The sequence below is a fragment of the Danio aesculapii genome, chromosome 19 (assembly GCF_903798145.1).
Source record: "Danio aesculapii chromosome 19, fDanAes4.1, whole genome shotgun sequence".
Classification (NCBI taxonomy): domain Eukaryota; kingdom Metazoa; phylum Chordata; class Actinopteri; order Cypriniformes; family Danionidae; genus Danio; species Danio aesculapii.
The window spans coordinates 35,961,323-35,989,138 of NC_079453.1; the positions used below are offsets into that span (position 1 = coordinate 35,961,323).

At 35.7% G+C, this 27,816-nt stretch overlaps 1 protein-coding gene across 1 annotated transcript in view; it reads left to right on the top strand.

Annotated features, from left to right (window-relative positions):
• Positions 1-27,816, top strand: part of gabbr2 (gamma-aminobutyric acid (GABA) B receptor, 2) — a 394,577-nt gene that overhangs the window by 307,090 nt on the left and 59,671 nt on the right. The window contains exons 10-13 of the mRNA XM_056480015.1: positions 1-10; positions 2,125-2,257; positions 7,755-7,862; positions 14,977-15,099. The exon at positions 1-10 is cut by the window's left edge and continues 141 nt beyond it. Coding sequence (XP_056335990.1) covers positions 1-10; positions 2,125-2,257; positions 7,755-7,862; positions 14,977-15,099 — 374 coding nt within the window. The remainder of the gene's footprint in view (positions 11-2,124; positions 2,258-7,754; positions 7,863-14,976; positions 15,100-27,816) is intronic.

Sequence of the window (27,816 nt, forward strand, 5' to 3'; positions counted from 1 at the left end):
GCAACCACAGGTCAGAGATCAGCCACAAAGTGACTGGAATGAGTTCATGAGCGAGATGGAGAAAAGCCTGTGACCACACTGAAAATCTGGGACCTTAATTTAGAAATCAAATATAGGATTTTTTGAATCAAATGAAAGTTATTCTAGGAAACGAATGAGATATTTAAGATTCATCTTTATTTTTAATTATATTTAATTACATTTAGTACTGTTTAAAGTTTGGGATCAGTTAGATTCTTATTAGGTAGTTTATTTGTTATTATTAGTTAGTATTAGTTTTGTTTTTGTTTTCTGAAAATTCATCTTTATCCACATATATATATTATACACATTATATAAACATATATAATGTTACAAAAGACAAGATTTAATTTAATATGTAAAGTTCTTTTGAGGGATTAAATAATAGAAGAAAATATCATTGTTTGAAAAAAAAGGGATCTTTAGCAGCATTTTAGAGTCATTTCTAAAAGAGTCATGTGACAATAAAGACTAAAGTAATGGCCCGATAATGGCTGTAATCAGCCTTGAAATCACTGGAATAATTATTTTTAAATATTGTTCTTATTTTGTTCCCCAATTTGGAGTAGCAGTGCGATATGGCTGAATGTCGACACTAGTGGGTGCCTTGGCTCGAGGCCACAGTCCGAGTGCCTTAGTGTCCCACTAGTGACGTTATACAGCCATATTGCACTGCTATGAGTGTGACATTGTGTTTATACAACAGTTCAACTGCAAAATTGTGTATGTAAAAAAGAAAATCAAACACGGAGAGTCTAAAACCCTTTTGTATGAGGAACTGCTTTCTTCCGCCATTCATTCACATCTGCATCTGACGGTCAAAACAGCAGAAAACATTGCTCATTGACCAATGTCACTTTGGAGCTAGTCTTTAAATGATTCTCTAGCCTAATACCTAAAGTGATGACAAAACAGGTGATTTGGCTAGCATTTTAAGATTATAAGGCTAACCGGCATGAAATGCCATCAGTCTACAGAGATTTCCTAGTATTTATCTGTTGCAATCAGGATATCACTATAATTAACCCTAAAAAGCCAAAGCAAACACTACCAGATTATGGTATAAATACAACACTACAACATAAAAAAGAGAGAGATCGATTTAGAAAATCACTTACCTGTTTTAGAATGATTTGATCAGCTGCGGTTTGAAATTTACGCTGTTTTTCTCCCCTAAGGACCTATTATGTAGTTTCTGTCACCATCTTTGTGGCAGAACATCTTTTTTCTGCTCAGTATGACAGACTGATGGCCGCCAACGCGGTGAATCTCTAGAATGATAAATGTTTAAAAATAGGCACTGTCCTTATAAATAAACTGCATAATTGCAATCTAAACAACTACATTTGTGCCTATAAAAGCCTCAAAAGTACATTATGTTGTCCAACAGCTGCAATATTATATTATTTATTCATCTGCTGTCACTCTATGTGGGCGGAGTAATACACAAGGGTAAAGAGGTTGTATGAGTGCTGTTCTTACGGGAATATCGCACGGCTATCATCAGATTCAAGAACCAGACAAAACTGTTGTGTATATATATATATATATATATATATATATATATATATATATATATATATATATATATATATATATATATATATATATATACATACTATAGTATATATATACTGCATAGATTTTATTTTTAATATTTACAAATGAAAAAAATGAATTTGACACTTCAAAATATTGGAATATGTTTTAAATATATTTATATTTACTGAACAAAGCACATACTGTGACAAAATAAAAAGAGCCGGTAAGGAACCAATCAGACTTACAAAGTAGGACATATGTATAGTAATACAGTAATCTGTATAGATACAGTGATAGTCTTAGTAATGCATTAATATAGTTGTAGTGATTAAAACACCAAATGTTGCAGTGATAATATCTCTTGCAATTGCAATAAGAAATGTTGTATGGAAATAATTAAAATAATGCAAGTAAAGCTATTTTCAGCTGTGGTTTCAGACTTTTTTCAATCCAACTCTGTCTGTATGTCACGGGTGTAGATGCACATTTAATTGCAATTGTTAATAATAAATGACATGTGAATTTTTAATGAATCGGCCATGTGCTTCCCTCCATCTGCAGGCTGATCAAAATGTCGAGTCCCTATATGAACAACCTGATCATACTGGGCGGCATGCTGTCCTACGCCTCCATCTTTCTCTTCGGGCTGGATGGATCTTTTGTGTCAGACAAGGAGTTTGAAACCCTCTGCACTGTGAGTAATGTCTATAGCTTAGGTATTACACTTTTACTCTTTTAAAGTTTCTCAATTATGTTTACCCCTTAACTGTGACCCCCACTTTTTGAACATAAAAAATGACATGTTCAACTTAAATGAATGCCATTCTTCAATGCAGAGATTTAAGTTTTTTCATTTTTCATTTTAAGACAGATGTCTTATTGTTGCTAGAGTAAACAACAAGTTAATTTAAGTAAAAGTTATGTGCCTGTAAGTTTATGAAAATAATAAAAAATAAATGTATAGTTTATTTTATTGCATAAAATACATATTTTACAAAACCAGTTTTAGCCCAAATTTGACAGAAAATCAAAGCTAAGTTTCCATTGGTGACTATACAAGAGCGCCTCCTATGTTTTGATGATTATGAACAATTCAGAAGTAATGTGGGCAGTTTGGTGTTATTTGTTATTTGATTTGAATTTAACCTCTAAAATCATTTTTTTTTTATTAACATGTGGATTGCTATAGCAAAGTAATGCTTTACAACTCAGATGGGTATCTGATGAGTATTACTGTTGCTCAGTAATATCTTTCACAGATAAGTCACCAGATATGGAAACTAGAAATTTTTGGGCTTTCAAATTATATATAGTTTGTCATGTTTGCTTCATGTTTAGACTACAATAATAAGGTTTAATTATGTAACCGCAATGTAATTGGGACAATGCTATTTGGACAGTGACGATAAGGTTAGACAGTGACAGTAGGGTTAATTATTAATTGTAAAAAAAAATACAATGCTTATCAAATTTATTAGACCACCACAACTGCTTTAAACTGACAGTGGTAAAATAGTTTTTTTATGTTTCAGTAAAGGTTATTTCACCAGTACGTTAAAGCTCTACAGTCCCAGTATTTCCACTGCCCAAATGTAATTAGTGTTGTTATCCATTTGTATTTACTGTACAGTTTTACATGAAAATATCGTAAAGCCCTTTATTTGTTTATTTTTAATCCAGATGCCCAATTACAGTTATTTACTTGCAGTCCTTAATAGAAAATGTAGTTTTATTGGCTGAATGTTATGCTTGATTAATTTCTGCCTTCTGAGAGATGTTGAATATGCCGGTTCAAATTTGGGTATAAAAATGCTAATTCATAAAGACTCCAGCTTGTTGCTTGCCTAATCAATTACCATACAATTTTTAGATCTAAACTGTTTTCTCTTATAAAAGGTGGTCTAATACATGTGTTAAGTAGTGCTGTATATGTACAGTATGCATATGAATAATAAAGCATTAGGCCTTTTTTACCAGTAGATCTCTGTTAAGGGAACATGTGTAAACAGGATCTTTTCAAAATACTGGTAAATCAGTTCTGGAAATGATCAGGTAAGAGAAGATATAACATTACTGGTAAATTACTGCTATCATGTTGTGTGCGAACAAAGAACAGGAGAGTGCTGATATATAAAGTAAGAGCTTTTTTCCTCTGTGTAAACATCCACTGGAAGAACATCTAGCTATTGTGTAGTTTGCTGGTATTTTGGTACTGATATGTGATTGATTTCTTTTTTGGAAATAAATTAAATTGCTTTTATGTACAGCATGTTTGTGAATTTACTGGCTAATTAGATAATAATAATAATGATAATTTACAGTGATCATTGTGTGAAAAGGGGCTGTATGATAAACAAACACACATATGATAATGGGAGAGTTTTAGTTTGAAAATATTCTAGTTTAGGAATAATGTATGTCATTATTATATTATATTATATTATATTATATTATATTATATTATATTATATTATATTATATTATATTATATTATATTATATTACATTACATTACATTACATTATATTATATTATATTACATTACATTACATTACATTACATTACATTACATTACATTACATTACATTATATTATATTATATTATATTATGTTGTTTTATGACATACTGTACATTACAACCAATGCTCACTGAAAATACACCTCAACCTACACTTTAGTGGACAGTGGAATACATTACTCTGGGTACGTTTTGTTGCACGTTTCAGTTGACAAATCTACTAGCATTAGGCATTAGGCTTGGGTGCTAATATGGTAATATGGTATACTGCGTATATAGCAAAGCAGTATGCAACGGTATCAGTTTCAAAAACGTAATACCATCATAAAAAACATTGTACTCATATAGGAGGCTATATAATTTATTTAATGCCTAAAAATGCGTATGAGTGGTTGTCATCACAGAACAGCGTGGAGGAGACATAGAAAGGTGGGGAAAGATGGCGAGTCGCACACAAAGGCACCTGATCTCGAAAAAGAACATAACTTCTGCAATTTGACAGTATTTCAGGTTTCGACTGACAAGAAGTGAGAGGCGGTAAATACGGATGAGGCGATTTGCAAATTGTGCAACCAAAATGTGACAACGAGAGATGGAAATACCTCGAACCTAAGGACGCATGTAGGGTATTCAGTTTCTGAATGGTTTAGGCACAAGCCAACAGTTTGGTGACGCTATCTGAACCTTATGTCATAATTTTTATTATGCACGGTAATACTGTATACCGAGGTAAAATAGGGAGACAGTTTGACACTATCAAAATTTGGATACTGTCCAAACCTAGAGGGCACTGTATACCTTTTTGCAAATTTAAAATCTGTTATTTAGAGAATAGTTTTCCAACCCTGTTCCTGGAGGCTCACCAGCACTACACATCTTCAAACTTCAACTCATCAGAACATTAGATAGGACTATACATCCTAAGATTAATGGGTCAGATAAGCAACATCCAAAATATGAACTGTTGGTGTGCCTCCGAGAACAGAGTTGGGAAACACTGGTTAGGGTATGTTTTGTTGTACGTTTTACATTACAAAGCATCACATGGTCTCTCTAAAATAACATGTACAACCACTGCTAAAGAAATATATGCAAGTGGACATATAACTATTAGAGATTAAGACAAGTTCCCCTGTGTCAGCTTCCCCTGGGAGAACTAGTTCAGCTCTCCTCCATTTCTGAATGTGAAAGCTGTTCACCTCTGCTGCTCAGACTGTGTCCCCCACACTGAGTAAGCAGGATTGGATGTGTCTCGTCACGCCTCCACTGCCTGTTTGCATGTGACCATAATCCACCTTTTAATTACGAAGCTTTAGCTACTGCAGTAGCTCCAGTCTCAAGGGTAAGAAACTCACAAATGTGTTGAGCAAGGCACATGCTACCTGCCAGAGACGGGTAGGGTAAAATTGAGCAATTAATATTCATGGTTTAAATATGAATTATATATATATTTATATATAAACATGTATTATTATATTTATTATTGGGTCCTGAAAAAGGTCAATCTATTTTTGTCCTGAATATATAATTTATACATTCATTCATTCATTTACTTTTCGGTTTAGTCCCTTTATTAATCAGGGGTCGCCAACGGGAATGAACCACCAACTTTACATTTTAGCTTGTAAATTGGACAATTTAGCCTACCCAATTTACCTATAGTGCATGTCTTTGGACTTGTGGGGGAAACCGGAGCACCTGGAGGAAACCCACGCCAACACGGGGAGAACATGCAAACTCCACAGAGAAATGTTAACTGACGCCTCTTGCTGTGAGGCGACAGCACTACCCACTGCGCCACCGCACCGCCTACCGCACCGCCTTCATTTATAATTATACCTATAATTAATACCTTTTTTCTGATTACATACATCAACACAAATTATTATATTTGTGACCCTGGACCACAAAACCAGTGGGAATAACCAAAAGTACACTATGTGATTATATTTTTTTATTTTATGCCAAAAATCATTAGGATATGGGCGTTACGGTGGCGCAGTGGGTAGCACAATCACCTCACAGCAAGAAGGTCGCTGGTTTGAGCCCCATCTGGGTCATTTGGCGCTTCTGTGTGGAGTTCTCCCCATGTTCTTGTGGGTTTCCTCTGGGTGCTCCGGTTTCCATCACAAGTCCAAAGACATGTGGTATAGGTGAATTGGGCAGACTAAATTGTCCATAGGGTGCATGCATTGCTAAGAACTTCATTTTGATATTATTTTGAGGGATATTTTTCTCTTTTATTGCGCCCTCAAATATTAGTATCTTGGCCAAATTTTGCCCTATCCTAACACACCATGAATCAATGGTTTTCATCTTTCAGATTATGTAGAAATCCCATTTTCCCCAAATTTGACCCTCATGACTGGTGTTGTGGTCCAGGGTTACATTTGTTTAAAATTAATTAGAAATTAACCCAGCAGACAAAAACATCATAAGACAATAATATTAAGTTAGATTTAGGTCGCTAGAATCTAAGGATAGTGCTATTTTGATGTCCAATAACAACGTGAAATGACGTTGACATCATCATACAGTAAACATCCGTCATCTTCTCATCAGTGACATGCATCTATACAGTTTCTGGGTCAATTTAGACGTTAATATTTTTGTTGCTTTTAGGTTGTGTTGGAAGGTAACCAAAATGCAAAGTCTCTCCGACGCTGGAGATTGACGTCGGCCTGATGTTGGGTTCTGACGTCAACATGATTTTCCAAGCAAAATGCAATGTCCCATGACATGTACAATCTGACATCATGTACAATCTGAAGTCATGTTGATGTCCTGTGCCTGCTGGGAAATATAGATTTAGGTACAATTAAGCTTGCTTTACCAATAAAAAGAAACAGTCCATACAATGAACTGTAATTACAATAATATTTGACCATTGTTTGTATATACTGCATGAGTTTATATACAATAACACAATATACACAAACTTTAGTTTTATGGTTTTATGGTTTGCTGCTGGAAGGGCATTCGCCGTGTAAAACATATGCTGGAAATGTTGGTGTTTCATTCCGCTGTGGTGATCCCTATGAACAAAGGGACTATGCTGAAAAGAATATGAATGAATGAATGAATGAATGAATGAATGAATGAATGAATGAATGAATGAATGAATGGTTTTATGGTTACATTTAGAGACTATGCTCCAAGGTTATCACATTTCTGTAACTGGTGAAAAGTATTTGGGGAATTTGGGGAATAAAAGTCACATCCAATCACATCAAACTTTAAATCTTCTTTAAATCAGCAAACAATATGTAGAAACAGTTCAGCAGTTGCTTAAACAAGCCAAAAACTCTTTATCATTTCCTCTGGGCCAGTAAGCCATTCTTATCATCGAGTCCTGCTTTGTACATTCTGAGATTTTTTCTTCTTCCCCCAGAGGAAAACACAATAAACAATACTAGATTTAGAGCGATGAAGGAGGACAAAAATGAAAAACTATGCCTCATCGACTTCAGCACACTCTCTGCCACCCAATTTGTTTTCTGATCTTGGATATGGGATCATTATATGTCATGCTTTTGCGACTGCTGTTTTTGTATTCTGTGTAGACTGTTTTGGGATTTAATCTTGCTTTTTAGGTGTAGATTTCAGTGCATAAATGATATCAACTCTTGGTTTGTAGCAGCCTTGCTTAACTGTTTCATGTTTAATGTTTTAAGGTCCGCACATGGATCCTCATTGTGGGGTACACAACAGCGTTTGGTGCCATGTTTGCAAAGACCTGGAGAGTCCATGCCATCTTCAAGAATGTAAAGATGAAGAAGAAGGTGAGAACTGTCATATCCATATCAGATACAGCACAACACAGCGTTTATTTCTTAAAATAAGTCTCCCAGATCAGCATTACATGATTACTTGATTTAAAATGTGATTATCAGTTATTTAAGTTGTTCATTATTAAAATATGGTGGATAAAAAGTAACTAGGCGATTTATAATATATATATAACTTATGATTAAATAAATAGATGATAGTAATTTGAATATTTTAAATGTTTGATCAAGTATTTAATATATGGAATTTATACATGATGTTTAATGAAAAAGTACAATAATATTACATAATACATAATAATAATACAATTTACAAATAACTGCTTTCTGTTTCATGTGTTTAAAGTGTAATGTATTATTATGATTGTTACAGACTTGTTCAGCATCATTACTGTATTCTTCAGTGTCAACTTGTAATATTATTTAGTGCTTGTGACACAATGCATTTGGTGGGATTCTCTGATGAACTGAACGTCTAAAAGAATGACATTTATTGAAAATACAAAACCTTTGTTCATCAGAAATGTATTTACTGTCACTTTTGATTTATTTAATTCATTTCTGCTGCTTAAAAATATCGATTTCCTTAATCATTTGGCACAGCTGATGCATGTGCAGCAGAACAAACAGGCATTGAAGTAATCTGTCATCTGACTTTTCTAGACTCATTATCATTTATAGAGGCTATGAATTATAATAATTCTTTATTTAGCAAATATTTTTGTAATTTTAATATAATTCATATTCATTTTTATTTTATTATAGGTATTTATTTTTATATTTTAGTTTTTTTTTTTTACTTTTATTTAAGATTTTTCAATATTTGTTTTTTCTAAAACAACCCATTCCCCAACAATTTTACCCCATTTTTATCACAGCTCGGCCAGTGAAGCTCACCCAATGGAAAGAAAATTAGAAGAGTCTTGAATGGGCGGGACATGTCAGATACTGAGCATTTAATTGGTTAGAAGATTTGATTAAAAACTGAAGTATGAGCTGATGTAAAAAGAAAAAAATGGCGGAAGTGACAAACTGCAAGCTTTGGGTCTTTGTATCAGGTTGAAATCTTCTAAATGTGAATTTTGTCACTGTTTTTGGCTAATGGCCTCACCCAATTCAAAGATTCATGCTATGCTAAACTAAAAGTGCTTCCACCAGACCCAGAAATCAACTAAAGGGATTCAACAGTAGTAAATTTAAATTGTTTGACTCTAGGGGACTCGTAAAATTAGCCTATTTCCCTCCAAAAATGGTGTTAATTTAAGGGAGAAGAAATGCTTCATTAAGATGTGACCCATGAAAACCTAAATAAAGTTCAGGTATATTTTTAAGTATTTTCCTAAAGCAGCGAATCCCTGATCTCTTCTAGAGAACAGTGTCTTCTTGCTCTTCACAGATCTATGTGTGAAAAAGCATCGCACTGCAATAGGGAATACTGCAGTGGGTTTCTTCGGCACAAGCGCATACATGCAGCTCTTAAATGCAGCAGAATCATTCAAATGTCACTGACCTCCTTTAATGCACTGTTTGTCTCGCTGCTCAGTGTGTGAATGTGGCGAGTGAAGCAGCTGATGTTGTGTGACAGAGCTTTAAAGGATGGCAGTTGCCGCAGCTCCAGTGCCCTGCTGGCCATCTTTATTTATTGAGTCCACAGCTCTGCTTCCACTGCTGCAGTCACAGAGCAGGAGAAATATACACACAAAACTCAGAGTCATAAACCATGCTGCAGGTAAACTAGAGAGAACTAATCAAAACTTCAGGCTTTGATACAGTGCTACAGTATTTTATCATTATTAATATATAGTAATTCAGTGTTCATTAATGTTTTGAATTAACCTTTGTTTTTATATGATCAGATTTAATAAATTATTAATAAGTTAAAAATCTTAGGAATTTTTGACTTTCGTAATAATAATATTTAATTAATAACATTTATCATTATTCATATTTTATTCATATTTTTAATTAGCTAGTATTTAATATTTTTTGTTTAAATGTGCAGTTTTTATTTTATTACTCTTTAGATTTTTTTCCAATTTATTGAAAATATTTTATTTTTGTTTAATTATTTTGTTTATATTTTTATCATTATTTTTGATTATAATATTAATTTTCATTCATTCATTCATTTATTCATTTTTTTGGCTTAGTCCCTTTATTTAACAGGCGTCGCCACGTTTTAAGTGTTTTAAGTTGATGATATTTTCTAAACTAAGTCATTTCTAGGATTAGTATGCAATTATATTGCACATGTTATGCATATGTCTTTAAGTTTTACTTACACAATTTAAATAGCATTAAATCAAAATACAGCTTTGTAATTAATTAATATCTTCTTTTTAGAATAAAATCCACTTATATTGTTGCGTCCAAATTTCATTTCAGTAATTTAGATTAATATTATTGCAGTGCATTTTTAAGCTTTTTTTAAACTTTAATTACCCTTAAGCTTTAAGGCAGTGGTCCTCAACCCCCAGGCCGGTACTGGTCCGTGGATCGATTGGTACCGGGCCGCAAAAGAAATCATGAATTATTTTTGTTTTATTTATTATCTGAGTCTAAACGATCTTTTATGTTGAAAAACCTTTTATTTTGAAAAATGTCTGTATTCTCTCGGTTACATTTTGGCCATTTGAGCACCAAAATTTAACTTAAGCTAGCAAAATGAATACGAAAAAGACGTCTTTGGAAAGTTTTGTTTGCGAAGGACTAAAGACCCAGTGAAGGACCCACGAACTGCCAAAGAATGGATCTGCAACCCATTTGTCAACAGATTATGTGGATCCAGCATGTCTGTGTGTGCAAGAAGAAGATCACCTGCTGGAGATTGCTAATAATGGCAGTCGTTTACATATTGCGTCTTTTCCGCACACAAGTTTGTTATTTCCAATGGAGGCGCATGGCCTGCGTGCATGAATTGGGAGTGAGCAGCTTCAGCGCTAGCTCACCTTGACTTATGGAATGTACACATTTCGGTAGACTATCTCAGACAAACACAGAGGTGGTTTCTCCATGAATAAAACTTGAATCAGAGTTGCAGCAATGTTTTGTCAGCTTGCCATACTCTGAGAAAACGGTTGATGGTTGCCTAGCAATCTGAGGGACACTGCTTTAAAAAACTGGGTCAAATTTCTGTTTTGATTGCTTAACACTGCAAATGGCCAAGCACATTGAATTTTATTACATCAACATTTCTTCTTTTATTTATTTAGATTTAAATTGCAACTAAAATAATTAAATTTTTCCTGAAGACAGAATTCCAAACAATGATTCAGAAAGCGGAATGTAATTCCAGCTTGATGCATTGTGTGTCAGTTTTTATTCCCAGTTTCTTCTCTCCAGTTGCACTTTCACACTCAATTAGCAGTTCTTAACTGGACCCACTATATATAAAAAAATTCAGAGACAGGTAATGCCCTGACTCCGGGCTTTAATTCCCTCTGGCGCTTCAGTATGCAGGAAGCTGGCAGTGAGCTGACTCCCGCTCCACACAGTGATGGACTGCTGGGTTTTGGCACTCGAAAGCGATGGCTGCTGTCAGGACTGTGTTTTGTGAGTGTGCATGTGGGTGTGCCATCTCTTTATCAAGCTGAGAAGCAGTGACTCGGCGGACAGGCCGTCGCAAATCAGCCGCCGTTCGATTGCTGGTCCACCAGTCTGAGGGGTCTGTTACAGTCTCTCTGTGCCTCGGGGCCAAGCGAGGGCTGTGTCAATCACCTCTGCCAGATTCAAATCTGAGCTCTAGGAAAAGAGAAAGATAGAGCGGGAAAAAAACTCAAACACACATGTACAAATACATTGCACATACTGATGTTTGCTTTAGTTGCTAAAGTTATGGTTGATTATAGGTGTGTTTATCTTATTTTAACTGGATTGTTCACATTTATGACATTTTTATGTAGTTTCCCCCTTGATGTGTTTTAATAGGGGGTTGTAACATAAATTGGGGGGCTTGTCCTGGATAACTTTAATTCTTGTTGAACAATTATTGTTTACATCTTAGTTTTTATTTATCAGTTTCAAATTGTTTAATTTGGCCTCATTTCTTGAGTTTATGACCTTTTTAATGATGTGTTTTTAATAGGGGGTTGTAACAAAAACGGGGGCTCGTCCGGGATAACTATAACCCTTGTTCAACAATTAATGTTTATATTTCAGTTTTTATTTATCAGTTTCAAATTGTTTAATTTGACCTTATTTTATTAGTTTATGACCTTTTTAATGATGTGTTTTTAGTAGGGGATTGTAAAAAAAAATTTCAAGATACTTCTATACAGCTTAAAGTGACATTTAAAGGCTTAACTAGGTTAATTAGGTTAACTAGGCAGGTTAGGGTAATTAGGCAAGTAACTGTATAACGATGGTTTGTTCTGTAGACTATCAGAAAAAAATTGCTTAAAGGGGCTAATAATTTTGACCTTAAAATGGGTTTTAAAAAATTAAAAACTGCATTCATTGTAGCCGAAATAAAACAAATAAGACTTTCTTCTAAAAAATATTATCAGACATACTGTGAAAATTTCCTTGCTCTGTTAAACATCATTTGGAAAATATTTTAAAAAAATGAAAAGGGGGGCTAATAATTCTGACTTCAACTGTTTATGGTCAATAAGCTTAAATATTCATTATTGTATGACATACAACTACATACACACCTGTGTACTGCAGCATGCATCATTCAGAGTCTGTGACTGCATTATGGAACATACAGTGTCACAAATAGATGGCATCAAGAGATGAGTGCATCTGAAAATGCAATCCGACACAGGCACATGATGGCCTGCATAAGTTAGACTGAGCACAAACACAATCTGACACTAATGCACCACATGCTCTTGTAGACCTGCAGCAACAATCTTGTATAAGCAGTGAGCAATTTGAACTGTGAATACAAAAGCTTAAATAGAGCTATGGGGTATGAAAACCAAGATCATGATTAATTAACAGCATTAATTGTGGCGTGTGATTTTTCACATCACAAATAATTAAGTCTTTTATGATAGTTTATGCAAATGTCAAATTCTGTCGTTCACGCATCCCAGTGTTATCTCAGACCTGTATGACATTCTGAAGAAGAAAAAAACTTTACTTTTAGTCTTCACTTTACTCCTTTACTTTTATGGAGTAAGGAAGTAAGGTGTTGTGCGCACTCAATTGAAGACATCCTTTAGCCTACATATTTCATTTAGTTTGTTAAGCGCAAAGATTTGTTTCAAAACTATTTCTAAATTCAGTTCTAATTTCCAGCAAACAAATAATTGAACAATAATAACGAAGTGTGGTCAAAAAACTGAGTTATATCCAAACACACGTCCTGTTCTTATGCCCCATATGGTGATGCATAGGCTGTCTCCAAAACCCAATAGGTGGACAAATCTAAGCTTGTTTTTTTTAAAAACAAATATAAATATGCATATAATAAATAATACTGCTAATAATAATAACATTTCACAAATGCAAATTGTCATGAATAAACTGAAAAAAAAGCCCCCCGACATGAAAAAGGCATGGAGGTGAGAGGGGTCTGGATGGAGACCTGGTGCAGTGCAAGCTGAGCTGCATCCAATTCTTTTTAATGTGCTCACCTAACCCCACCCCCACCCCTACTCCTCACAGTAACGTCACTCGCTCCATTTGAGTGCATTGTGTTTGACATTGCATCGATGAGTGATGCAGTCTCCGCTCGCATCATAAAGGCTGTATGTAGATACTATTGATGGAGGTAGTGGTTTTTATATTTTTGTATAAAATAATAATGTTTGTAACTTTTTAATGCTTTAAATTTTTCTCATATCAAGATATTTGTGTATTGCTGTACATACATTGTTTCGGACCTGCATCGGTGCATAACTAACGCACTCTGCGCTGGACTTTAGACCAGCTTTCAGTTGGTCAGTAGCGCTGTCTATTTCAGTTCCTCAAAATAGCAACGCGCCAACAATGTGCCTTAACACACCTCCTTCATAGACCAGAGCACCCATGAGTCCACAAAGTGGTGCAAATGGATTTGCTATTTAAACAAACGTGACGAAAAACATGAAAATCAGGGTTGCGCTGGTCTGAAAATAGCAACAAATTGCACCAAACACGTCTTGCGCCTTATTGCGCTGGGTGTACAATAGGGCCCTATGAATGTCACATAAACTATGTAAAATGATCAAAGTAATAACAATACTGGTAAATGATGTCAGAATTTACACTCTTGGAGTAACTGTTATCTGTCATGTAAATTTAAGTATTAGCTAACAATTTTTGGAAACTATTTGAACAGTTATTTTTACACCTTTATATTAGGTCAGCTATTTTTCTCACAGAGTTTATTTAGAGTAATAAATTTTTACAGTAACAGCAAATTGCCTGTTTTGTTCTTGAAAGACATTAGATTCAGCGTTTCATGTCCAAATAAGACATCATCCATTGTATGATTCATTTTTTATTTTATTTTTTTACCTTCAGGCATTATTTGTATCTGTAAATTGTGAAGGGGGGGATTTTATGACTGATGGTTGTTTTTGATCCATCATCAGCTCCCATTTGCAGAGATAAAAGAGATTTTTGTGCAATGAAGTTTAGCGGTCATTTGGCCAAGCAGTTCTCCTAATGCATCTTGTCATATCATGATCTTATGCTATTTCAAATGTCTGACCATTTAATGAAACCATCAACCTCTGTTTGACTGAAGATAAAGAGCATCCGCTCTGATAGGATTCTGCTTTTAGCTTAGTGCTCACATAGTAACTCACCACTGCCTTGATCCTCATGATGCAAGATTTTGGCTGTTGGTAAGCCATTGGATCAAAACGAGTTAGCGTTTCTATTCGGAATCATGGAAGAATTTGTTCGTTCCCTCCGTCTGCTTCCTCTAGTATACACACAGGCCTCCTCGCAGTGACCTTTCCTTTGATTTGGGTTCTGTTCAGGTCAACCACTGTTAAATAGAAGAAAAGAGAAAAAGATCTGACAGGAGCTGTGCTTTCATCCACAAAGGTTCAAAATGTGAGAGGAGATCATTGAGCCAATGCCCCATTGATGGTTCCTGTCCATCTCTGTCTTTTTCTCATCCCCTTAATCACCTCATCCATTGCTTTTCTCTCTTTTTCCCTTCCAGATTATCAAGGACCAGAAGCTCTTTATCATCGTGGGAGGGATGTTGCTGATTGATTTGTGCATCCTCATATGCTGGCAGATCGTGGATCCCCTGAAGAGAACTGTGGAAGAGTACAGCTTGGAGGCGAGTCTGATTGCTTATTATTAATGTTGTATGTAACGATTCAGCAGAATCCCTCGACCGGGTCATAATGGTTAATCAATCCCAACTAAATCATAGTCACAGGGAGTTGGGATCATCGGGGAGCATGCAGTGGCCAAGGTTTTATTACCATCTGGGTTATTTTTGGGATCAGGAAATGAGACGTTCTGACCCGCCCCTACATCCACGGTGGTTGGAGACGTAGGCCAGCTGGAATGTGGCACATTGGCACAATTGCTTGGAAAAAAAAGACATTTGGACGAGTTCGTCCCGTGCTGTCACACAGAGGGGGACGCATGTGATTGAGCAGGGCTTCAAAATAGGCTGGACATTTTGAATGTCTGCACGCTTTAGTCATGTGCCTTTAGTCATGTGCGTTCATGGATGCTGTCGCTAATGATTGGTGGTGTTTAGCTAGAAGCAAAGATAAAACAGACTTCTTTGTGAGCTGGATAGTTACCTTAACGCTCTCTTGATTTGTGTTTCAAAACATAAAGGGATAGTCCACACAAAAAAGATCATTCTATCGACAGATGTGACAGAATGAATCTGGGGCGATCATCTTCAGGTTGTTCCAAACTCACTATTATTATTTCTAGTAGGGCTGCACGATATTTTATTTTTCTGAGATATATATTGCAATATGAATACAATTTCAGCAGATGACTTGAATAGCTCTATTTGGAATGAAATCAGTAACTTAGATTGATTGAAATAATCTTGTAGTGAAGAGAAACAAGGGCGACGCAGTGGCGCAGTAGGTAGTGCTGTCGCCTCACAGCAAGAAGGTCGCTGGTTCGAGCCTCGGCTGGGTCAGTTGGAGCTTCTGTGTGGAGTTTGCATGTTCTCCCTGCATTCGCGTGGGTTTCCTCCGGTTGCTCCGGTTTCCCCCACAGTCCAAAGACATGTGGTATAGGTGAATTGGGAAGGTCAAATTGTCCGTAGTGTGAGTTAGTGTGTATGGATGTTACCCCAGAGATGGGTTGCAGCTGGAAAGGCATGCGTAAAACATGTGCTGGATAAGTTGGCGGGTCATTCCGCTGTTGCGACCCCGGATTAATAAAGGGACTCAGCCGAAAAGAAAATTATTGAATGAATGAAGTGAATCAAACAAATTGTAAGCAAAAATAAAAGTCAAATAAGTAGTCAGATATTTAGGTAATACGATACGATATTTGATATTATCATAGTATTTTTGCCACCGATAATGATAATGGCGATGACGATAATGATAGATCCACAATACTATCCACAATATGTCAATATATTTGTAAATGAAGGGGAAAATGCATCCCAAAGTTACAGTTAAAGATGTATTACTTTTATTTACAGCACATATATTTTGTGAAGTATTTTCAACTTAGATTATAGAGCATGGTTTAACGTAGAGGCACATTTATCAAACAACATCCTAACTGTAAAAAACAATGGGTCCCACACAATTCCTTCATTTTATCCCAACACAAATCGATTAAGTTAACTCAATTGTTTTTACAAATTTAAGTGGACTGAACATAAACCAATTTATTTTATTTTTATTCAACTCATTTTAAATAAGTAGTGTAAACAAGCAGCAAAAGTAATTTCTATTATGGATATTTATAAGAAAAGTGCAGCAAAACATATTCGGAGCAATGCATTTTTTGGATTTGCAGAAATGCAGCAGGAGTCATGTATTTCCAATGAACCTGGTTGTGAATCCAAATTTACCACCAAAAAGATTCAAAATGGTTGATTATATAAATGAATTTGCCTTGTCCTGTCCTTCCAAATCCTCAAAACATATTTGTAATGAAAGCCGAGAGATTTTTGTTCCTCTATTGAAATTCAAGTAACCAAAAAAAAAAAATAAAAAAGTCAATGACGAATTATAATTTTTGGTGAACTGTCACTTTAAGGCATTATTTCAGAATTCAGCTTTCGATTTTTGTCTGTCTATTCTTGAGGTGTATAATCCCTGTACTTAGTGTGTTAGAGAGTGAAAGGTCTGGCGACTAACAGGCGATGTGGTTGAGTGGACTTTGCCATCGCAGCGATGGAATCATGGCCGCCATCTCTCAGGAGAACTCTCGGCAGGAGATTAGCGCAGATTGATTGGTGCTAGGAAAGGGCCCATTAACTTTCCCATCACTCTAGGGTGTTTAGACAAGCTTTTTTTCCTTCATCCTCTTTCCTGTCTTCTACTGTACATGTAGTTTATTTCAGACCATATAAGCATTTCGAAGAGGGTTTGGAATGGTCCATGCATTTTTTTTCTTGAAGCAAGCCACTTAAAGTGAAAGTTTACCTAAAATATGAAAATTGACTTTTAATTTGCTCAGTCAATTTACTTTAATGAAAGGTGTAGATGATTTGTTTTTAGTAGAATATTAAAATCCATTTCTAGCTGAAATCTTGAGGATTCAACAGCAGTTTGAGAGCCAAAACTAGTAAGGCAAATTTTTTTAGTAAAGCAAGCTCTTAATGTATCAACATAGGCTCATTCAGAAACGTAGCCATCTATCCATTTCTGGAGATCACAAATTATGAGTACGTATGGCTACATTTCGTTTTTAAAACGAACGCTATGGTGCGGTATGACGTCGTTCCTTTTCACGCTTACCAGCTGACCGCTTACCTTCATATGGATGGATTTCCCGTTGTTACCAGTACCTGCCAACATTTGTCTCTGACAATTCGGGAGACCGGGGGTGGGTAGTGGTGGGGATGTCTAGGTGTCGGGGGTGAGATGTCTGAATAACACAGCCGCTGTGATCGGATACTATACCAAAGTGGGCGATCCGGGGTTGTTATACAGTAGACTGTAGAAAAAAGCTGGGGATGAAATTACGTGAGTTTTCCGGGAGAAATAACAAAGCGGGAGGGTGGCGGGAGATGGGTTTGATATACGGGAGACTCCTGGAAAAAAACGTTGGCAGGTATGCCGTTTATGCAGTTACCAGTTTGTCCAGTGGATTGCCGCGTACGTCGGTAGACTTGAGACACAGAGAGGAGTTGATCGTGACGACAGGGTTCGAATTCAGTGAAGAACTTTCCAGAAAGCAGGTAAAACAAGAACTAAAGCCAAAAAATAAAATAAACAAGTAAATATTGGGGTGAAAATGTGGTAAAATCTGAAAACGTGGTAAAAATCAGGTGGTCATGAGGGCTTTTCTTTTTCTGGATTGCTTTTGAAAACACTGTCAGTTGTGTTTAGGGAAGTGGATTATTGGGACAATCGGTGCTTTTGAAAACACTATCGGTTGGGTTATGAAAGGAGGAGGGTCAGACATTCAGTCAGTGAGTTAGTGAGTCAGTCAACAGCGGCCTCTAGTGGATTGACAAAAGAAGAGCAGGCGTAATTGGCACTTTCAAGAGAAATTTGAGATCTCAAAAAGCATACACAGCAGCCTCTGGTGAATTTGCGAAAAATAAAAACTGCAAAAAACGTACCACCTGGGTCGTATTTCATGCTCTCTAGAAATTGCAATATATTGAAATCTGTGAAACAAACTGAACAAAATCATTACAAGGATGTCCAGTTCTTTTCTTCAAATTGGTTCTTTTGGATAGTTTGTTTCAACGAACTGATTCAAACAACTGATTCACTGCAGATTTTCATCCAAGGGAATTGCAAATTTTATAGAAAGTTTAATAAAGAGCTTAAAATTCATTGATTTTCACTGAGATTTGTCTATCTGATGCCAGTACTTAATAGCGCCCACTGTGACAAAGTTGAGTAATTTGAATGATTTTTCACCTAATATTGTTAGCTTGAGTAAACAAAGCTATTAGTTACTAGCAGAACAGCAATTTTGTGACCTCTAATCTGTGTTACTGTGAGCAGAACTTTGGGGCTGATGTGATTTTGAAGATTTGATGCATAACTTTTGGCTCTGGAATAAGCCACGGTTGACTGCTGTAGGACACAGACTCAGAGTGCGTGTATGTTTAAAATTAAGTGACAATTGCAGTGGACAGTCTGTCAGGAATGTGAAATAAAAGAATGTCAACAGATGTGAGCACAATGGACAGCGTTGATGTGAGCTATAAACTTATTTCTGTTTTAGAGACCGCTCTGTTGAAAACCAGCTCTTTTCTGCGTCATCTGATCCAGATTAAAACTCAGACTTTGCAGACATTTGTGCAAAGTAAAAAAAAAAGAAAACTGGGCCATATGTGCTGCATAGAGCGCTGCCATTATGACAAAGAAGAACATGCAGAAGATTTTTAAAGTTTTATAGCCGTTATTTATTAAAATATATGAGCTGTGCCTTGCAGTGTGACACACTTTACTTCCTACAGAGCTATTTTAAACTACAAGCATTTTGCTTGGGAAACACATTCGTAGTTGCTTAAATCAGCATGCACGATGCTAGCATATTAGTTTAACTAGCATAAAGCTTTAATTTAAGTACCAATCCTCACTCTTAACTAGTGGCTTGCCTACACTACCTGACAAAAGTCTTGTCGTCTATCCAAGTTAGGAACAACAAATATAAAATTATAAATATAAAATAAATATAAAATATAAATATCAACATGACTTCTAGTCGATCATTTGGTATCAGAAGTGGCTTATATGAAAGGCAAAGGCCTCTAGATAACTCTTTTTTTAACAAATAAAATATGATCATGCCTTGATTTTTTTTGTTTTTGTTTTGTTTTGTTTAATTAGGACAGTACGGTATGACTTTGCTTAGACAAACATCTTGTCACTTAACAGAAATAATGTACAGTATAGAATATAAAGTCATGATGCAGTGGGAAAAGAATGAATATTGTGTATGACTCCCATGAGCTTGGAGGACTGCATCCATACATCTCTGAAATGACTCAAATAACTTATTAATAAGGTCATCTGGAATGGCAAAGAAACCGTTCTTGCAGGACTCCCAGAGTTCATCAAGATTCTTTGGATTCATCTTCAATGCCTCCTCCATCTTATCACAGACATGCTCAATAATGTTCATGTCTGGTGACTGGGCTGGCCACCGGCCACCTTGACCTTTTTTGCTTTCAGGAACTTTGATGTGGAGGCTGAAGAATGAGAAGGAGCGCTATCCTGCTAAAGGAATCGCCCTCTCCTGTGGTTTGTAATGTAATGGGCAGCACAAATGTCTTGACACATCAGGCTGTTGATGTTGCCATCAACTCTGCAGATCTCTCACACGCTGCCATACTGAATCTAACCCCAAATCATAATTTTTCCTTCAGCAAACTGGGTCCATGCAGGTTCCAGTAGGACTTTTGTAGTATTTGTGATGACTGGGATGCAGTTCAGCAGATGATTCATCTGAAAATTCTACATTCTGCCACTTTTCCAAGTGATCAACTAGAAGTAAAGTTATTATTTGTTGCTCTTACAACTGGGATCAACAAAAAGCCTTTTGTAAGGTAGTGTATTATTAAGATATTGGCTGTTTATTAGTACTTATAAAGTACATAATCTACATGATCCTATTCCACATTCCTAATCCTACCTAATACTTACACCTAACTACTACCTTAATAACTATTAACAAAGTTTATTGAGCTAAAGCACATAGTTTAAGGGGAAGTTCATATAAAAATGACAACTTTGTCAGCATTTACTCACCTTTTGCTTGTTCAAAACCTATTTGAGTTTCTGTCTTCTAATTACCACAAAGAAGATATTTTGAAAAATGATGGTTGCTGGGATTTATTGACTTCCATTGTAATTTTCCCAGCAACCATTTATTCATTTTCTTTTCAGCTTAGTCCCTTTATTAGTCTAGCATCGCCACAGCAGAATGAACCACCAACTTATCCAGCACATGTTTTATGTAGCAGATGTCATTCCAGCAGCCAATTTAGCTTACCCAATTCACCTATAGCCCATGTCTTTGGACTTGTGGGGGAAACTGGAGCACCTGGAGGAAACCCACGTGAACATGGAGAAAACATGCAAACTCCACACAGAAATGCCAACCGACCCAGCCGAGGCTCAAACTAGCAACCTTCTTGCTGTGAGGCAATTGTGCTACTGCGCCACCGCATCACCCTCCTAGCAACCAGCATTCTTCAAAATACATTATTTTATGCACCATGCACCATACTTCAGTACATCAACGACTCAATGATGATAAACTTAAATATCAGTGTTTCCTGTAAAGTGTCATTGTTTCAAATGTTTTAAAAAATCAACAGTTATTTAGTGATTTATGAGCATTTTCTCTCTATTAATGCTTTGGAACTGCATTAAGGATTCTTGAGCTCTTCTCTAACAAGTTCTGGTGTTGCTGTTTTTTTAATTGTATTAATATTACTAACAATATCTCTTTTAATTGCTTTGCATTATGTTTATGTATTTTATAAATGATCAAATAGATGTAGTCATTTGTTTTAAAAAGTTAAAGGGGTACATTAATGGTCAACTATTTAGAAAGATCATTTGAGCTTTGACCAAAGCGTAAATGTCTTGCCAAAACAAACGGTTTCTCCTTGTGGATATTGGCTGGTGGTTTTGAATGGTGTGAGAGTGAGAGCATAATGTATATCCTGAGTGTTTCTCTGATGAAGGACAAACTGTGGAGGGGCTGATTAGCATTCAGCAGGTTCTCCTGCAACACTCACCGCTGCAGCAAGCGCAGGCTGCCTGCACACACTATTATAGTGTGGCATCACCATGGCAACAGTCGAGGTTTCTGACACCCATAAACCAGCGCTGTCACTGCTGATCCCCAAGACAAAAAAAAAAATGCAGAGGAAAGCTTTGGACAGCCGCTGTAATGACAGCTACCTGGAGTAACACACACATGATGACATGTAAAGTATGTACAATTGGAGTACCATGACCTCCACTAATATTGGCACCTATGATAAACATGAGCAAAGAAGGCTGTGAGGAAAATATCTTTATTGTTTTACCCTTCTTGCTTAAAATATTAACAAAAAAAAATAATTGAGATCAGACAATTTAAAACATCTACAGTATATGAAACATCTTTGTTAAATAAATGTGTGCCACAGTTATTGACACCCCTATGAATTTATTTAAGCAAAATATTTTTTACAAAACTCGCTCAGTCATAAATCACAATAGCCTAGGCAAGACCAAAGAGCAAAGTTGTTATTTGCGGTTGATCTTTACTAAATGGGACGTGGTGATAATGAAATAGCAAAAACACTAAAAAGGCCCATTGTTGCCTGTATTCTCAAAACATTTTCAGGTTGTCGCCATTATAGTCCAGTGGTTAGTACGCTGATATATGGTGTGGCAGCGTTTTGGGCATCCCACATTCGATTCCTGCCTCGCGGACCTTTCTTAATCCTACCCCCCTCGGGTAGTACCTTTTCAAAAGGTACACATTTGTACTTAAAGGGTCCATAGTGTTACCTCAAAAGTATATATTAGTACCTTAACATTTTAAGAGGAACACTTTTGTACTTTTTAGGTACTAATATGTACCCTTTAGGTATTAATATGGACCATTTAGGTACAAATTTGTACCTTTCGAAAAGGTACCATCCCAGTGACAGATTGCGTACCTTTATTTCTGAGAGTGTACTTTTCTGTCAAATAAAGACAAAAATGTCAAAAATAAATCTTAATAATAAATAAATAAATATTTAAAAAATAAATATCTCAAGGTTAAAACTAGCTCCTTACCGATTTAGGAGAAAATCTTAAAAATCATCAGTCCTAAAGTTAGCACTTTTATATTTTTGCTAATAAAATATCTTTAGCATTTTAGCACTGAATCTAGCTAATAAATTAGTGAAACATTAGCAAAGCAAACCACAGACCGTCCTAAAATGGTTGATGCTAGAAATCTGGAAAGAAAATTTTTTTGCCTCCTTGCACGCAATGAAACACAATGGGATCCAGATCTTTTAGCTCTGCGGCACCCCGATTATGGGACTCGTTTGCCTTGGGTTTAAGGAACAGTGACCCATCTATTTAAGCGGAACAGTGACCCATCTATTTAAGCAGGCTTTCTTATGACTATCATCGTTCATGCTATTTTATATTTACAGTAAGAAGCATTTGTATTTGTAACTTGATCATTCAGTGTATTGGATTTCATTGGATTCAATGTATTTCATGCATTGGAAATTTAGTTTGCCAATGTTTTATCAATTGTTTTTGATATGTTTGTTGTAGCGGCATGGTGGCTCAGTGGTTAGCACTCACTGTCGCTGAGCTAGTTGGCATTTCTGTATGGAGTTTGCATGTTCTCCCCATATTGGTGTGGGTTTCCTCCAGGTGCTCCAGTTTCCCCCACAGTCAAAAGACATGCGCTATAGGTGAACTGAATAAACTAAGTTGTTTATAGTGTATGAGTGTGTGTGTGAATGTGAGAGTGTATGGGTGTTTCCCAGTGCTGAGTTGCATACTTGGCGGTTCATTCCACTGTGGCGACCCCTGATAAATAAGGGACTAAGCTGAAGGAAAATGAATGCTTGTTGTAAGGTAACCTTGGATGTCCAGAAAGGTGCCATTTATAAATAACATTTTTAACATTTGACCACATTGATCTTTTAATAAATTATCACATTCTCTCTCTCTCTCTCTCTCTCTCTCTCTCTCTCTCTCTCTCTCTCTCTCTCTCTCTCTCTCTCTCTCTCTCTCTATTGTTAAATACAAATATTATTTATTCAAAATATATGAACATATTATCACCCTCCATTAGATGAATACATTTTTCACAGAGACCCCTCCCCTTCCCATCAGCCAATCAGTGTGCATAGTTAGTAATCATGCTGACGTTTATATCAACAAGTTCAACCCCTCCCTCACTCATTCATATTGACAAGTACACCCCAGCTTCCTTAGTAAAAGTTTGTCTCAGCAGCTTTGTGAATAGGTTTTAAGAGAAAACTGTTAACCGAAAACTTTTTTTGATTTAGGAGAACTCTTAATGGTAAGATAAAATGTTTTGTGAATGCTGGCTCAGAATGGAAAAGGACATATGTTTGTCTATTACAGTATGTTAATGTAATTGTAATATACAACTGTATTTCATTGGTTAATAGCTCCATCAAATGAAATAGTTTTGAATTTAGATTTGAATTAGTTGTTTAACATTAACCATGAGTTTAAAATCACCTAAGATTCATATCTGCAAATAGTTTTTATCATCTATTTAATTAAAGCAACAAATCTTACAAAATGGAGCCTTATAGCAAAGTTTTAAGGAACATTCTGAATACAGTGCTCCCTCACTATAACGTGGTTCACCTTTCAGTTTCGTAGATTTTTTTGTGCAATTTGACAAGATTTTTTGTTTTTTACAGCACATTGTGTTCTGCATCCTGATTGGCTTTAGGCCACTGTCAATCAATCTCCTCCATGTTTCATATACAGGACAGAATGCATTCAGCTTGCCAAATTAACATTAATCTTCGATCGCTACCAGTGTGAGTTCCAACAAGGATGCAAAAAGGGTTGTACCTGTCTGCAGCAAGACCATCGTAAGGGGGGTCGCACAATGGATGCATGCCGCGCAACGCCATTCAAACATAGTTATATATCAGGGTACGCACACCGCCATCGCAAGTCAGCAATTATCTGCGGTGCCCACCTATAACTTAATTTTAAATTTAATTTTAAATAACATGCGAATGTGCACGTCCGGTGTGTGTTACTTCCAACTGTCGTGTGCACGGCGCATGCAATGTCCAGAGTCTGCTTTCACTGGATCAGTGACTGCAGGCAAAAGAACATCACGCTGAATGCCAACATTATCCGCACAAAAGTTAAAAAGCTTTATGAACCTTTTGCTGACAGCGATTTGCGCCTGACAACAGGTTTTGCTCTTTGGTTTCATTCTATAATACTGAACTTATTTTTCTACAAAAGTTTGAACTTTGAGAGTGTATAAACAAGAGAGAAAAGTGTGAAAATGTTCATGAATGTCTGAGAAAAGTGTATAAAGTGTGTAGTGAGGGGTTTTACAGCGCTATATCTTCTATAAAAATTGCATAAAATAAAGTTGACCACTTTTTCAAACTTTGCTTATTGCAGGCTATTTTTAGAGCGGAACTCCCGGGAATAACAAAAGACCTCTGTATTTAAAATCAAAATCTCAGGCACATCATTAATGATAACAATATGCATCATGCATGTTTATTATCATGATATATTAGATATTTTAAATAAAGGCACATGTCTATGGTTGCAACATGAGCTAAAATAGTGCTGCTCTCTGAATATTTAAATTAAGTCATTGTCATATTTTTTCCTGCACAAACATACCTGCTGTCTATGCAAATTAGGCTCATTATAGCACCTTATTCACAACGTCAGCTCTATTTACCTGCGGTAATTAATGGCGAGCTATTCCTGCTCACAGACGGTAAACTGAACACTGTTTGAAAGAGACATTTGTGAACATTTTCTATCAATCATGGCAGGAGCAATCCATCAAAATGTGATGATGGATGAAATGATCATTATAACTGGACGTGGATTCAGATTATGTATGATTTTTTTTCACATAAATTCTCCTATAAAATAAGGCACCGGTGTGTTGCTGCTCACTCGCTGTTCAGTCTTCCTTAGAGAAAGCGAGCATCTGTCAGATTGTCTGAAGTGTTCAAATCCCAGTTTTTTCTCACTCTCTGTGTCAGACCGAGGACAGGCAGACAGCCGTGAGTCACCAGGGCTTTTCATGTGCAAATGCTTATTTTAGGAGGGACCTTTAATATAGGAAATAATTGGTCTAAACGTGCACTTTCATTGTGGATTGATTTAGACGCGGGTCTGCTGTGACTGTACAGCTGGAATGATCCACTTTGTTGGCAGGGCACCAGCATAATGAATAGACACACATATTCTAGCTTTTTTGGGGGGACATTTGATAGACTTCCATTCATTTTATACTGAGATAATGAGCTTATGTCCAATTTCACAGGGGTCAGCTTTGATTTTGTGAACCGCATTTTACTTGAGACGTCGAGTATATCAGATACTGAAATTGTGCAAGAGTGAATATACAGTTAAAGTCTGAATTATTAGCCCTCCTTTTTAAATATTTTCCAAATTATGTTTAACAGAGCAATACATTTTTCACAGTATTTCCGATAATATTTTTTCTTCTGGAGAAAGTCTCAATTGTTTTAATTAAGCTAAAAGAAAAGCAGTTTTTAATTTTTTAAAAACCATTTTAGGGTCAAAATTATTAGCCTCCTTAAGCAATAAACTACCATAATACAATGACTTGCCTAATTACCCCAACTCACTTAGTTAACCTAATTAATCTAGTTAAGCATTTAAGTTGCATTTTAAGCTAAATACTAGCATCTTGAAAAATATCTGGTCAAATAATATGTACTGTCATTATGGCAAAGATGAAAGAAATGAGTTATTAAAACTATTATGTTCAGAAATGTGTTGAAAAAATCTTATTTTCATTAAACAGAAATTAGGGGGGAAATATGGGGGATAATAATTCAGAAAGGCTAAAAATTCTGACTTCAACTGTAAATAGTGGTTAAACTATATGAATATATGAGTGTATATATTTTACATTGTATAATACATTTATTCATTTATTTAAATGTAGACAAACATGTTTAAGAGATTTTTTGTTTATTTCCATGAAGCCATGTGAGTTATTAGGGTTTCAACAGACCTTCCATCATCCATTTATTACGCAGACCCTTCAGGAAATCGGCAATGAATTTAACATGAAATCAAGCAAATATCGCAGTATTTTTTTGAGTTCACTTTTTTTTAATTGCTGCAGATTTTCCTGTTTGAATAAGGCCACGTGAGTTGTATCACTTACTAAACTTCTACATATTGTAAACAGTTGAAGTCAGAATTATTATCCACCTTGTTTCTTGTTTTTCCCAATTTCTGTTTAACGGAGAGATTTTTTTCAACACATTTCTAAACATAATAGTTTTAATAACTCAATTCTAATGACTAATTTCTTTTGTCTATGCCATGATGACAGTAAATAATATTTTACTAGACATTGTTCAACACTCGTATTCAGCTTAAAGTGACATTTAAAGGTTTAACTAGGTAAATTAGGTTAACTAGGCAGGTTAGGGTAATTAGGCAAGTTATTGTATAATGATGGTTTGTTCTGTAGACTATTAGAAAAAAAATTGCTTTAAGGGGCTAATAATTTTGACCTTAAAATGTATTTAAAAAAAAGAAAACCTGCTTTTATTTTAGCCGATATAAAACAAATAAGACTTTCTCCAGAAGAAAAAATATTATCAGACATACTGTGAAAATTTCCTTGCTCTGTTAAACATCATTTAGGAACTATTAAAACTACTAAAAGGAAAAAAAAATCAAAGGGGGGATAATAATTCTTCAGGTTTATTATGAGAATGGTCAGGCAAGCAATGGTCAAAACAGGAGCAAACAGATGCATGCAGGGAATCCAGAGTTTTTCAGGTTTTTTATTTATAATAATTGTGCAACAATTTCAAAACATCTCTTTTCACATTGTCTTTATGGGGTATTGTGTGTAGAATTTTGAGGAAATAAATTAATTTAATCCATTTTGGAATAAGGCTGTAACATAAAAAATTGTGGAAAAGTGAAGCCCTATGAATACTTTCCGGATGCACTGTATGTCATGAAGTAAACAAAAAGCAAATGATGACGTTTCAGTTTTGAAACTGACATTGTAAGCACATAGTAAGCATATGTGTAGCCATATCTAATAGACAGCTGAAGCTAAAAGCAAAAGAAAAAAAAACCATAAAGCATTGTTTGTACTTACATAGGCA